The 13,334-nt window shown below is 51.3% G+C and overlaps 1 protein-coding gene across 1 annotated transcript; it reads right to left on the reverse strand.

Annotated features, from left to right (window-relative positions):
• Window positions 1–441: 441 nt before the first annotated feature.
• Window positions 442–10,787, reverse strand: slc1a5 (solute carrier family 1 member 5). The gene is made up of 8 exons (XM_079731526.1): window positions 10,087–10,787; window positions 6,768–6,810; window positions 6,232–6,288; window positions 5,918–6,084; window positions 4,439–4,672; window positions 3,865–4,059; window positions 3,102–3,236; window positions 442–2,834 (listed from the first exon to the last, which is right to left on the reverse strand). The coding sequence occupies exons 1-8, from the start codon at window positions 10,623–10,625 to the stop codon at window positions 2,627–2,629; spliced, it is 1,578 nt and encodes a 525-aa protein (XP_079587652.1). The 5' UTR covers window positions 10,626–10,787; the 3' UTR covers window positions 442–2,626.
• Between the last annotated feature and the right edge of the window lie 2,547 nt (window positions 10,788–13,334).

The raw sequence follows: 13,334 nt of genomic DNA on the forward strand, positions 1-13,334 counted from the left end.
TCTGAAGAATAAGTCCCGCCTCCGAGCCTCCCTGTTCCCTCGGTCAAATGTCTATGGGAAATAACGAGGCTTTTGAATGATCGCACATAACAATCTCTAGGTGGCGAAGAAGTAAAAGCTGCGTCACGTTTTGAACTACACACTTTTCCCATCTAGTTTCGACCGGGTTTTGGGATTGTCGGTGCCATTAAAGTAGTAAACGATTATTAATGCTACTTTAACTGCAGTGATGTGATTGGCTGAAAACGAGGGAGGCATCTGATTGGCTAGAGTTCCTTGTTGAAAAAAATGCATTTGTGAATCCAGCCACGTCAGGAGTCTCAAATATCCACATAAATACAGACCAGTTCACACGCAAATGCAAAGCTCACAAATGAAAAGCGTCTTGTAAATTCAAGTTTAACAATTTGTAAATAAATGTAACATCCAAATACATTTTGATGAAAATTTCAAATATCTTTAATTCATATATTTATGGATTTATATTACATTTATTTAAAACACATTTGTGTGGTTCAGAAATGTGTTTGTGAAACTTATTTGTTTATGGATTTATCTAACATTTATACATACCGATATCAATTTGTTTGTGCATTGAAATGTATTTTTGAGAATAGTATTTTATATATAGATCCCAAAATACATTTGTGAATCCTTCTCTGTGCATTTATTATTAATGAGACTGTTCTGACCCCATATATGTTTGTGCATACTTTCTGTGGACAGTGTGCAAAAATTTGTATTAATGATAAAATATACGTCAATGAAGATTAAGCAACAGAATTGGTATTTTTTTACTTTTTAAAAAAATAAAATAAAGGTCAACAGTTTACCCAACTTTAAAACATGAATTCTAAACTCTTAATTGATCACATTCAGGGAGTAACCAAAATAAGACAATGTTTTCAATTCTCTCCATACCTGTGATTGAGTCCTGCAATAGTCGCACATAGGCTACACACACACACACACACACACACAACGTTTTCTCCAAAATACACACATACAGAGAACAGGGAGGAATGGAATGATTTACATCTCAGCGATGTCCCAACACACAATCATACCCCAACCGCCAGTTGACTGACAGTTGTAAAGCGCCCTAACCGCTCGATAGTCCTGACCGTAACCGACCACAGACTATAACTACAAAGCAGCCGCCAAGCCAAAGCTATAAACGGCCGAACCACACAATGGAAATAAATAGTTTACATTTTTAACGGAAATTCCCCAATTTGGTATCTCTTCCAACAAACTTTTTGGTAACGGATTTCAATTTGAGGTGAAATCATGAGTTAAGAATAAAATATCCAATTCAACGTTAAACTTCTTCAAAAACCGATCCAACGGTACTAATATCACGTTCGCTACAACACATTCTCCACATTATTAACTGCATCAACACATTCTTATTACAAGATTGAGCCCATGGTGGTCACATGATCACATGATGGGTCACATGATGATGATCACATGAGTGAGTCTACGTCTCTTTAAAAATAAGTTAAATTAAAGGAGAATCCTTCCAAGGTTGAGACACTTTGTTAACATCAAGGACTGGATTCAAATGGATTCAATCCAACTGGTGTGATAAAGATAAAATACATTGTAAAAGCAGCAGTGATAGTTTGACCGATCCCGTATAAACACACAGCTCGCCTCAGGGCTCAGACGCAACTTCCTTCACACCGGGCTCTGTAGAGGCGGGGCTCTGTAGAGGCGGGGCTCTGTAGAGGCGGGGCTCTTTAGAGGCTGTGCTTGAGGATGGGGGAAGACACTAACGCCTTGTTCACACTACATGCGTCCGTTGACGGATGGGAGCTTTTTGACATATCCATGTGTTTTCCCGGGTCATATTAGAAAGGGGATTTCATTGGACAGTGTACTTGCGTATATTTGCATAACACGATCTGATTGGCCGACGGATCCGTCGCTGCCTCAAAAGCGGATAGTTTTTCAACTTTTGAAGCAGGCAACGTAGCCGACAGAACGGACTGATCCAAAATGCATTTCAAGAGTGTCCCATGCAAAGTCAATGAGATCCGTCGACGGACAGAGGTAGTGCGAGTGCGCCCTAAAAGAAGCCTCAGCCTGCAGTGTAGGGCGCTGGAGCTGGAGGCCCTGGGGTTAGGGTTAGGGTTAGGGGGTTCCAGGGTTAGGGTTAGGGGGTTCCAGGGTCCTGACCTTCGACCTGCCGCAGCAGCAAGCCCTTCTTTGGAGTGGCAGCGTTGCTCGAAGGTCCATCAGTAGTGTGCGGCTGTGTGTGCATCCAAGCGCGTGTGTGCGCGTGTGTGTGCGTGTATTTGGTGTGTACAGAAGACAGACGGGTCTGCCAAGTAAAGGGGCATGGGCTACAAACTTTAGAAAGCTTTTGTCCACCAGAGAAGAATGTGCTTTTTCAATCGCCGTCAAAGACGAAGAAATGGCAGAAATGATGTACTTTGGAAGGCAAAAGATGATTTGAAATCATAAATAGAAAACTGTCCCTTAAAAGACCAAACATCCTGTGACCGGCATCCTGCAGGAAGCCACTCTCAACAGTTTGTCCTCGTCCAGCCCTCTACTGAGGCGGGGGCGGGACGGGGACTGAGCAGGATCCTGATTGGCTGGAGCTGGAGGCGGGGTCTCACATGGCGGACTCCTTTTCCCCCGGCCCCCCGGGCTTCCCCATCAGCGGCGAGCTCTCGGGGGCGGCGCTGGGGGGGTGGTCCCCCAGCATGACCTCGCTTAGCTCCGCCCCTTCCTCCTTCTTGGCCTGGCCGTCCACAAAGTGCTGCAGGAGCCCGGCGCCGTAGGCGTCGCCCTCCACGTTGATCACGGTGCAGGTACGGTCTCTGGGGAGGGACAAACAGCGCGGCGTTAGGGCTCACAGAATACTGGTGACCCGTCCTCTCAGCTCATGGCTGGAGGGTGGGGGGGCTAGGAGAGGGTGAAGCACAAGATAAGCAGGAGGCTCTTTCCTAGTTTGACCAGACCCCCTCCCTCCCTCCCTCCCTCCCTCCCAGCGGGACCCTCCCCCCCGCTAGAGGAGCCCATGTGACGCCCCCGTCCTGGGAGCAGAGGCAGAACCTCCGTCCCCACGGACCACGCAGAGTACTCACACGAGCCAGTCGACGGCCAGGATGAGGGAGATGTCGTTGGTGGGAAGGCCCACGGCCTCCAGGATGATGGCCAGTGTCAGGACGCCGCCCGCTGGGATGCCCGCCGCGCCCACACTGGACGCTGTGGCCGTCACTCTGAACAGGGCAGGGGCCCGGGTTAGAGGTCAACATCCTCTGGGTTTCCATGGTAACTCAGACACCACCATTCTTTTCGGATTCCTGACCGGTTTGCTCATTCTTATTTTACCCTCAAATTTCTAATGCTATTTTTGTCTATATGAAATGACAATAATAAGTAACACATTTATAGTTAGTTACAATCAAGCAGACCTTTCATAATCAACCTTTATGCATTCAATCCTAAACTAGAGTGTGAAACGGGAGCAGGAATCAAAGACGGAGATGTCTCCTCCCTTAGTGGGCGGGGCTGGGACGGCCTCTGGCAGCGGAGACTCCCCCGCTCTGACGGAGGAGCTAACCCCCCCAGGAGGACGGGAATAGAATGATGGAAGGTATCAAGCTCCGACGAGTATAATTAACCCAGGAGGACGAGACCGGCTGGTCTAGACCGGTTATTGGCCCAGCTCACACCCCTGCTTTAACTCACCTCAAATAGGACCTAATGGTTAATGAATGAAGCAGTCAGATGTGAAACTAAACTAATAAACTGCACAACAGCCACACACACACACACACGCGCACGCGTCAAGCGGGTGTGACTATCCCATCGTCATGGCAACAGAAGGCGGGCGGGGCGACTCACAGGATGGTGATGACCTGGACGAAGTTGAGCGAGACGTCGTTGAGCTGGGCGATGAAGACAGCCGCCACGCACTGGAAGAGCGCGGCGCCGTCCATGTTGACGGTGGCGCCGATGGGAAGGATGAAGCGGCTGATGTGCTTCGACACGCCGTTGTTCTCCTCCACGCACTTCATCATTAGGGGGAGGGTGGCCGAGCTGGGGGGGGGGGGAGAGGGGAGAGAGAGGGGGAGGGAGGGAGGAGGTAGGGAGAGGGGGAAGGAGAGGGGAGGGGGGGGAGAGATAGGGGGGGAGGGGAGAGGAGCAGGGGAGAGCGGAGGTGGAGGGGAGAGGGAGGGGAGAGAGAGGAAACAGACAGCGTTAGGTAACCACCAGGACAGAAGAAGCGCGTGTTCATGTTCTGACGACAGACACTGCAGCTCCGTCGTGTGTTCCGCTCTGTTTGTTCGTAGCTCGACTGCCGCGTGCACAAGGTTGGATAGTTAGCTAGTCAGGTGGCCCGGGGGGAGGTGTTTGTTAAAGGAGTCACTGTTTAGAGAGCAGGTGTGACCAGGTGTGGCGGCGGCGGTCTGCCTACCTGGACGAGGTGCCGAAGGCGGTGGCCAGCGCGGTGAAGGTGCCCCACAGGAAGGTGTAGGGGTTCTTCCGGGTGATGACGGCGTAGATGGCGGGCAGCACCAGCAGGCCGTGGATGGCGTGGCCGACCATGCAGCAGGCGATGTACTTCCCCAGGCTGGAGAACAGCATGGCCACATCCTCCATCTCCACGATCTTACCCGCCACCAGGAACATGATGCCCAGAGGGGCGTACCTGAGGAGAGGAACCGGACCAGGGTTAGGGCGGGGCAGAAAGAGAGAGAACCTCTAGAACAGAGAGAACACCTCTAGAACAGAGAACACCTCTATAACAGAGAGAGAACACCTCTAGAACAGAGAGAACACCTTGAGAACACAGAGAGAGAACACCTCTAGAACAGAGAAAACACCTCGAGAACAGAGAGAGAGAACACCTCGAGAAAAGAGAGAGAGAACACCTCGATAACAGAGAGAGAGAACACCTCTAGAACAGAGAGAACACCTCTAGAACACAGAGAAAGAACACCTCTAGAACAGAGAGAGAGAACACCTCTAGAACAGAGAAAACACCTCGAGAACAGAGAGAGAGAACACCTCGAGAACAGAGAAAACACCTCGAGAACAGAGAGAGAGAACACCTCGAGAAAAGAGAGAGAGAACACCTCGAGAAAAGAGAGAGAGAACACCTCGATAACAGAGAGAGAGAACACCTCTAGAACAGAGAGAACACCTCTAGAACACAGAGAAAGAACACCTCTAGAACAGAGAGAGAGAACACCTCTAGAACAGAGAAAACACCTCGAGAACAGAGAGAGAGAACACCTCGAGAACAGAGAGAGAGAACACCTCGATAACAGAGAGAGAGAACACCTCGATAACAGAGAGAGAGAACACCTCTAGAACAGAGAGCCTCTAGAACACAGAGAGAGAACACCTCTAGAACAGAGAGAGAGAACACCTCTAGAACACAGAGGGAGAACCCCTCTAGAACAGAGAGAGAGAACACCTCTAGAACAGAGAGAGAACACCTCTAGAACAGAGAGAGAGAACACCTCTAGAACAGAGAGAGAGAACACCTCTAGAACAGAGAGAGAGGACACCTCTAGAACACAGAGGGAGAACCGCTCTAAAACAGAGAGAGAGAACACCTCTAGAACAGAGAGAGAGAAAACCTCTAGAACAGAGAGAGAGAACCCCTCTAGAACAGAGAGAGAGAACACACCGAGAGCAAGAAAACACACAGAGAGACAGAACTTGGGGGATACGGCAACCCATAATGTTCCCTCTCTCCCTGGAGTGAGAACCCCGGGAGGTGTTCTACGTAACCAAGTCAAGTCGCCATTTGTGTCACAATCAGTTTGTTGTCCTAGGGCACTAATGTAATCTGTGATCCAATGCAGAGAACAAACAGGCTGCTCTGAAAGCATCAGAGCACGCCCAGAGGGCCGGTACCGGACCGAGGAGAGGGAGGAACACTCACCACATGATCCAGGAAACCAGAACCATGGTGGCCTCGTTGAAGGAGTTGAAGAACTTGATGAGGATCTCCCCCTCCTCTCCCAGCTTCCTCAGGGCCACGCCGAACACGATGGCAAACACCACCAGACCCAGGATGTTCATCCCGTCCTGATCCAGACCGATGGGCACCTGGACACACACACACACACACACACACACGTTAAAACACAGTCAGAAGAAAGCACTGAAACGCCTTCCAGCCATGAGTACGGCCACACACGTCCTTCAGCCTGCTGTGTCACTCCAGGGGAGTGTGAGAGGAGGCGTCTGGCTCACCTTCTCCACGGTGATGTTGGTCCCGTTGGTCGTGATGAACCTGTAGCCGGTTCCGTACTGCAGAGGAGAGAGCAGGTCAGCACCAGCATGTCTCTGAGCGTCAGTGTGATATAATCCAACGGTCGGGGGATGGCCTTTAGGAGAGAGTCTCAGAGTAATAGTCTGACTAGCGGTTTCTCTTCTCTGTGGTTCATTATCTCATGTGAACACGCAGTGCTTCCTGTAGGTTGGACTGATAATGCATCCTTCATTAATCAGCTGGTAATAGTAAGCCACATTATCACCATAGGGCAGTTAGTAGCTGCTTACCTTAGCTATCTTTCTGGTATACGTGGAATGGGTTAACCTAGTGATTGTTAGTGCTATTGTCTGACAGCCATATATTGTTGTTTCTCTTTCTTCTGACAAACATACTTATTGTAAGTCGCTTTGGATAAAAGCGTCGGCTAAGTGCCCTGAATCTATATGTAAATGTAGTATTTGTGCATGTTTAATGGTTCCTGCAGAACAGGAAGGTGTGTGATGTTGTTACCCACCGACTGGAAGGCAGCAGACACCAGGTTGGAGGGGAAGAGGTTCCTGAGGGGAAAGAAGGAATCATGATCTCTAGATCTGAAGCGACATATGGTAACACAGAGAATCGAGCAGAACTTCAGCTTCTTTGTACTCCAGCCAACAAACTCCTCACACACGCTCTGTCACGTGGGGATATCTGACGGGAATTCCACTATTAATCCCGACCCCGACCGCGGATTACAGGTGGATTAGAGCGTAATGAGGAGGGCCTGAATCCCATGGAGACCACCGCTGGGAAGAGACCCACACTAACCCACCGCTGGTAGAGCCCAGAACGAGACTAACCCACCCCTAGAGACCCACTAACCCACCGCTAGAGACCGACACTAACCCCCACTAACCCACCGCTAGAGACCCACTAACCCACCGCTAGAGACCGACACTAACCCCCACTAACCCACCGCTAGAGACCCACTAACCCACCGCTAGAGACCGACACTAACCCCCACTAACCCCCGCTAGAGGCCGACACTACAGCGTTTTATTATCACCTGGCCGGGACCGGCTCTGTGTTTAATGAACCACTTCTTTATTTGATTCACCAATAAACCCGAGCAGCACGCTGAGAGGAGCTCAGCAAACAGGCTGGAGGGAGGGGAGGCGGCAGACCGCGTCTGTGACGGAGTCAGTGACGGAGTCTGTGACGGAGTCTGTGACGGAGTCTGTGACGGAGTTAGGTGATGGAGAGCTACAGTGGGCCGTGGCGGGAGCGTACGATTGGTCAGCTGATGTTGAATGATAAAACACACAAGACGTGGGAACAATCCGAACCGGATGGGACATTAGAGTAGCTCTGCCATAAGCACAGGGACACATACACACACAAACTCCAGGACACCTAAAGCCCCCTTCCCCCCCATACACACACATCTCCCCCTCCCCCCCCTCTGAGTGAATTAAGAGTAATGAGGGATTAACTTCCATTCACCCATTCATCATGTTTAAGGGCGTGCTCTTCAGAAGCCATCAGGATTAGGCCGTCACGTGGCCGCAGCTTAATGAAGGCCTTGTGACTCACTGGAGGGACACTGTTCTAATATGATATCATCTTCTGCTACTGAACGAGTCAGGCTGGATCCGTAGGTCTCACTGGGAGCCCTGACCTATGGGGTCCACATGACCCGCCCACGACCAATCACAGCCTCCGGACCTATGGGGTCCACATGACCCGCCCACGACCAATCACAGCCTCCGGACCTATGGAGTCCAAATGACCCGCCCACGACCAATCACAGCCTCCGGACCTATGGGGTCCACATGACCCGCCCACGACCAATCACAGCCTCCGGACCTATGGAGTCCACACGCCTCCGCCCACGACCAATCACAGACTTCCTGAATGAACTCTACTTCTCCTTCTCCTTGTTATGCCCAGCACGACCATGTGACTGCAAGTCATAAACCCTGAAGTTTAAAATAGGTAGGTCTGCTCGTAGGCCCGTGTTCGTAGGCACCGGCCACCACATCCTGTGTGTGAGGGCCTCCACCGTAGGTGGTGTAAGGTCGGCCCCGTGACGGAGGAGAGCGCGCTGAGGGGGGGGGCAGTCCCAAGGTAGCTGAGGTTAAACAACAGAGAGGACCTGCACCGACTTGGCTGACGCAACCCAACACACCCTTACCTCAGCCTGTCATTCCTATACACAGTGTGACTCTCACGCACGCACACACACACACACACACACACACAAAGAAAAACACGACATTCCTACTAATGGATGGCAAACATTCAAACATTAGCGTGCGATCGCACATCCTGTAGTAATGCTGTAAACAGAACGCTCTCAGGCTGGGAACGCAGCAGGCTCAGAACGCTCTCAGGCTGGGAACGCAGCAGGCTCAGAACGCTCTCAGGCTGGGAACGCAGCAGGCTCAGAACGCTCTCAGGCTGGGAACGCAGCAGGCTCAGAACGCTCTCAGGCTGGGAACGCATCAGGCTCAGAACGCTCTCAGGCTGGGAACGCAGCAGGCTCAGAACGCTCTCAGGCTGGGAACGCAGCAGGCTCAGAACGCTCTCAGGCTGGGAACGCAGCAGGCTCAGAATGCTCTCAGGCTGAGAAACACAAACAGCAGGAGTGAATGGTAAAGCTATGGGGGGGGGGGGGGGGGGGGGGGGGCGTGAGAAATAGTCTCACGGCCAACTGGTCATTCCATTCTTATCTTATAGAGGTGTTACAAACATAACTGCATAAAGCTAGCGAGTTGCCTTTCATTGCCAAAGCTGCTTTGATCGTTTGCTCATTCTAGTTACTCTAAACATTTCCCCAACGTGCGGTTACAGAAGACAGAAATTGCTGTAGCGCCATCAACAAGTTTCTTCAGACATCACTTCCCCTTTTGAACCACAACTGCGGTTCGATTTTATTCACATCATCATTTCCTTTACGGTTAACTAGGTACTGAAAACGAGGGCGTGGCAATCTGCGTCGAGGCAGGAAGTCTGACAGAGCCTCCTCGTGAATATGTATGACTGCCTTGATCCCAGGTCCGTCATTGGTCACAACCAGAGAATGTAGGTTAACCCGTCCATTTTTCGTTGCGATAACGTTAAAATATTACGTGTTCCCGCGCAAAATTCAGTCGTGTTAACGCGACATCTCCAAGGCTCAGGTGGAAATGACATTAGCTTTAAGAGCCTTCCATAAGTGCGCGCCGTCCTTGGTGCCTTGACGATTAGTTCGGTGTGATAAACCATCACCATGACAGCGCGCCTCGTCTCCGTGACCTGAACCTGTTTTTACACCACATGGAGCTCTGCGCGAGCTCCCTGAAGCCAAAACTAATTAAGGCTCAGTTCCATGTGTACTATACTGGTGGACCCAGTGTACTTTACTGGCGGACTCACTACTGTTGGACTTCACACAGGAGCGCCTCCAAGTGACCCGGTGCGGGTTCTGACGCCACATTGCGGCATTAACGCGCTCCGTCCAGACGGTCTGGAAGCACCGTGGGGCTGATGCAACGGACTGACGTCACACCACCGCTACTACGCCTCACGGGTTTCGCCCTGCCCACCCTCCTGCGTCCTGTTGTTGTACGGAATGCGTCAACGTGAGTCGCCAAACGGAACCGGTCGTCCCTGATTCCTTGGCACGTCCCTCATTACGCGCGCATCGTGGTTCGCTACGTGGAAGTGACGTAACGTCAACTCCTTGACAGACAGTCGGGGGGGGGGTGTCCCGCCTGCCACGTGTTCTGCTGCTCGCTGGTGACGCCGGGTCAGGGGTTAATTGGAACGCAGACCCCTTCACGACAAAAACAAAAGGGTCCCCTGTCACTCACCTGATGAGGTCCAGGAAGGAGTCAATGATCTCCTTGGACTGCGGCGCCTCGTCCCCTAGCCCGGCCACCTGGGGCTTGGAGCCCGTGTTGGAGCCGGGCTTGATGATGAACGCCATGACCACGCCGATGGACGAGGAGAGGAGCGTGGTGACCAGGAAGAAGAGCATGGCCCAGCCGCCCAGCCGGCCCAGGGCCTTGGGGTCGATGCTCGCCGCTCCGGACACCAGGCTGCAAACCACCAGCGGGATGATGATCATCTTTAGCAGGCGGATGAGCAGCTCTCCGGGGAAGCCGATGTAGATGACCTGCGTGCGGGTGAGCTCGGTGTTGCGGACCGCCATGCCGATGATGACCCCGACGATGACTCCGGCCACGGTCAGGATGACCAGCAGGTTGGCCAGGACGATCCTCCGCACCCGCTGCTGCAGCGTCTCCGGGACGGCAGTGGTGACCGGGCCCAGCCCGTTGGACACCGGGTCGTCCGGGTAAACCTCCCCGGAGGACGCCTTGCTAGGCTCCATGTCGATCTTCTCAGCCATCGTGTGCGCTCTGCTGAAACTTACTCCTAAAACAAGACGATTCTGTGATTAGACGTAGAGCTACTGACTAGAAAAGCGCCAGTAAAGGACTCGTCAGCGAGTGGAGGCAGCGGTACTCTCCCTGAGAGGTGATCGCCTGTAACAGCTCAGTTTCGCCTTGTGCCTCTCTGACGCTCCGAGAATACCTAGGCGGAGCGCGAAACAACGAGGGATATACCCTGCTGACGTCAGAGGGCCGGGCCAGAATATCGGGCGGGGCCAATCTGTCGTTGTCTTCGTCCTCCGTCCCCCCACTAATGAAAATGTCCCAACTGTAAAATGTGTTTCCTGCAATTTTAAAACACAGCAAATTTGATGCATGGGGTTAGTTTATGAGAGATTAGGGGTTGTGAACTCTACACATATATCTAAATCTAAATGTAACATAAATCGATGCATTGTTATGCATGTGTTTTTATTATCATTAGTACACTTGGGTTGGCAGCTGTCTGCTCAGCTCTCCTTCTCTCCTCTCATACCGTCTCGTCTCTCCCAGCGACCCACCACATGTCATGTTGGACCTAATATATATGACACCAATTATGACATCAAATAAAAAAGAACAGACTTGAAAGCAATGGTTGCAATGCTCTTGGCTTATCTTAAAAATGGAAATCTCAAAGATTTTCATCAATAAATGTCTGTAAGGTCACCATTTAATAACTATTACCAATAGTCCCCAAAGATGTCGCAAAAGAGAACGGAAATCTTTGAGTGTGTCGCTTAACCGTCTCCTTCTCTCTCCCTACAGTGTGCTGCTGAACACTGGCCGCGGTTCTGCTGCTAAGGACCCCTCTCGGACCGGAGCCGGATGATGGCCGGCCCTGGACCCATCCTCTCCCTCTCGTTAACACAGCATGCCTTACCACAGCATCAAGCTCACATTTGTTTGTTTAAAGACCTGCTGATAATGTATGAGAACAGCCCTTGCTGGTGCTATGTTACATAATGTATTTCAAAGTAACAGCAAGTAGAGGATTTAAAGCCAGAAAGATGATGCCTTTCATATGATAAATCATGTGTACATACAGAAGAGGATGGACTACAATATCCACAATTATTGATCTGTTAACAAAAGGAACCTCTTAATGGCGTGGACCACCAGAAACCAATGGAGCAGGTCCAGAGAATGTGGGCCGCCCCACCGTAGAAGAGAACCCAACACCTCCCCCACGGTCCCTGAAGGCCCTGAGCGAGCATTCGCTTCCTAAAACAATGTTCAACCGTCCACCAGCCGGCCCCACAGGTGGGCCATGCGGTGAGCTACGCTTACACTGAACCAACAACCAAGGGGCCCTAAACACCCCCCCCCACCAGAGGTGTGTGGGAAAGGCCTCCTCCAGGCTGGGGGGGGGGCTCAGACCCAGCTCGTTGTCCTAAGCTGGGTCTTTGTTCCCCATCAGTGTGGGCCCTGGCACTGTGGGAAAGGGCCGCTTCTAAAGCCAGGGCAGCGGGTAGACGGAAGCCCCGACCTGCTCTGCAGAAGAGAGGCTCTGCTGTCTAAACACACTGGGAACAGAGAGACATGCACACGTGCACAAACACACACGCGTGAACACATGCGTGAACACACATGCGCAGAAACACACACACGCTCATACACGTGCATTCACACATGCACAAACACAGACACATGCATACAAAGACACACGCATGCACGCACCCAATCTTATCGGTAAGTACATACACAGATCTGGCCATGGCAATAGCAAGAATCAGATACCAGACTGAGGTGTAAGCGAAGAGTGTTGTTCTGTTCTCTAACCTTGCTGCACTGTATTTACAGTGCCCTCTCTCAAAGTCAGTCCCCTCTGAGAGCCACAACACATTCCTGATGGACCCTTAGCATAAAAATGTCTTCAAAGAGGTAAAGATGTAAGCACAATGTGTCCAGTGTAGTGCAGACGACTCTCAGGGCTGTTTTGGGTCGGAGAGGTTCGGCCGCGGTGGGCCAGAGCAGAAACCGGCTCATTGTTCATCACTGAATAGAACGTGGAAATCCATCGCCTCTAACCCAGAGGTGTGAGGTGTCACAATGGCACGGGAATAGGCCCCGACAAGCTGATGCCCACGGCTGAATGAAATCCTTTGTAAGTCATCAAAGTGCTTTGTCAATGTGACGAGGAAGGGAAGCAGATCTGCTGAGTCATGCTTCAACACCAAGTCCTCCAGACCACAGAAGAAGAGGGGAGGCCTGTTGGTCCTCCAGCAGCACAGAAGAAGAGGAGAGACATGTTGGTCCTCCAACACCACAGAAGAAGAGGAGACTCATGCTGGTCCTCCACCACAGAAAAAGAGGAGAGGACGGTTTGGGCCGAGGTGAAGGGTAAAGAACAACAAACGGTGGCCATCTTGTTTTGCCGAACCTCCTAAAACCAGCGGCAGGGATTGTGAATATATTATGGGATATGTGTCGGACAGAGAAATGTTTACCGATTAGTTTGTGTTTCCTGCAAATGGTTCAACACATAACAGCCAACATAGTTCAGCTATTTATGTGAGCTTTGTCTTCTGCTAACCAGCCACAGTCACATGACCTCTGACCTGGTGAGGACCTTAAAAACTGAAGCTCTCCTCAACGCTACCATTGCAGAAACGACATGGAAACCTTAACACGTTTACAGGCACTGCGTTACAGCACTGCTCCACCGCCTCTGTCTGGTGGGCCTG

The sequence above is a fragment of the Pollachius pollachius genome, assembly GCF_949987615.1.
Source record: "Pollachius pollachius genome assembly, chromosome: 3".
Taxonomy (NCBI): domain Eukaryota; kingdom Metazoa; phylum Chordata; class Actinopteri; order Gadiformes; family Gadidae; genus Pollachius; species Pollachius pollachius.

What these genes read in the sequence shown, in the direction of transcription:
- slc1a5 (XM_079731526.1), bottom strand. Translation starts at nt 10,625, where the DNA reads ATGGCTGAGAAGATCGACATGGAGCCTAGCAAGGCGTCCTCCGGGGAG. An exon ending in CTGGTTTCCTGGATCATGTG is followed by an intron (nt 4,673 to 5,917) that starts GTGAGTGTTCCT and finishes TCCTCTCCTCAG; the next exon opens with GTACGCCCCTCTGGGCATCA. An exon ending in GCCTTCGGCACCTCGTCCAG is followed by an intron (nt 4,060 to 4,438) that starts GTAGGCAGACCG and finishes CCCCCCCCCCAG; the next exon opens with CTCGGCCACCCTCCCCCTAA.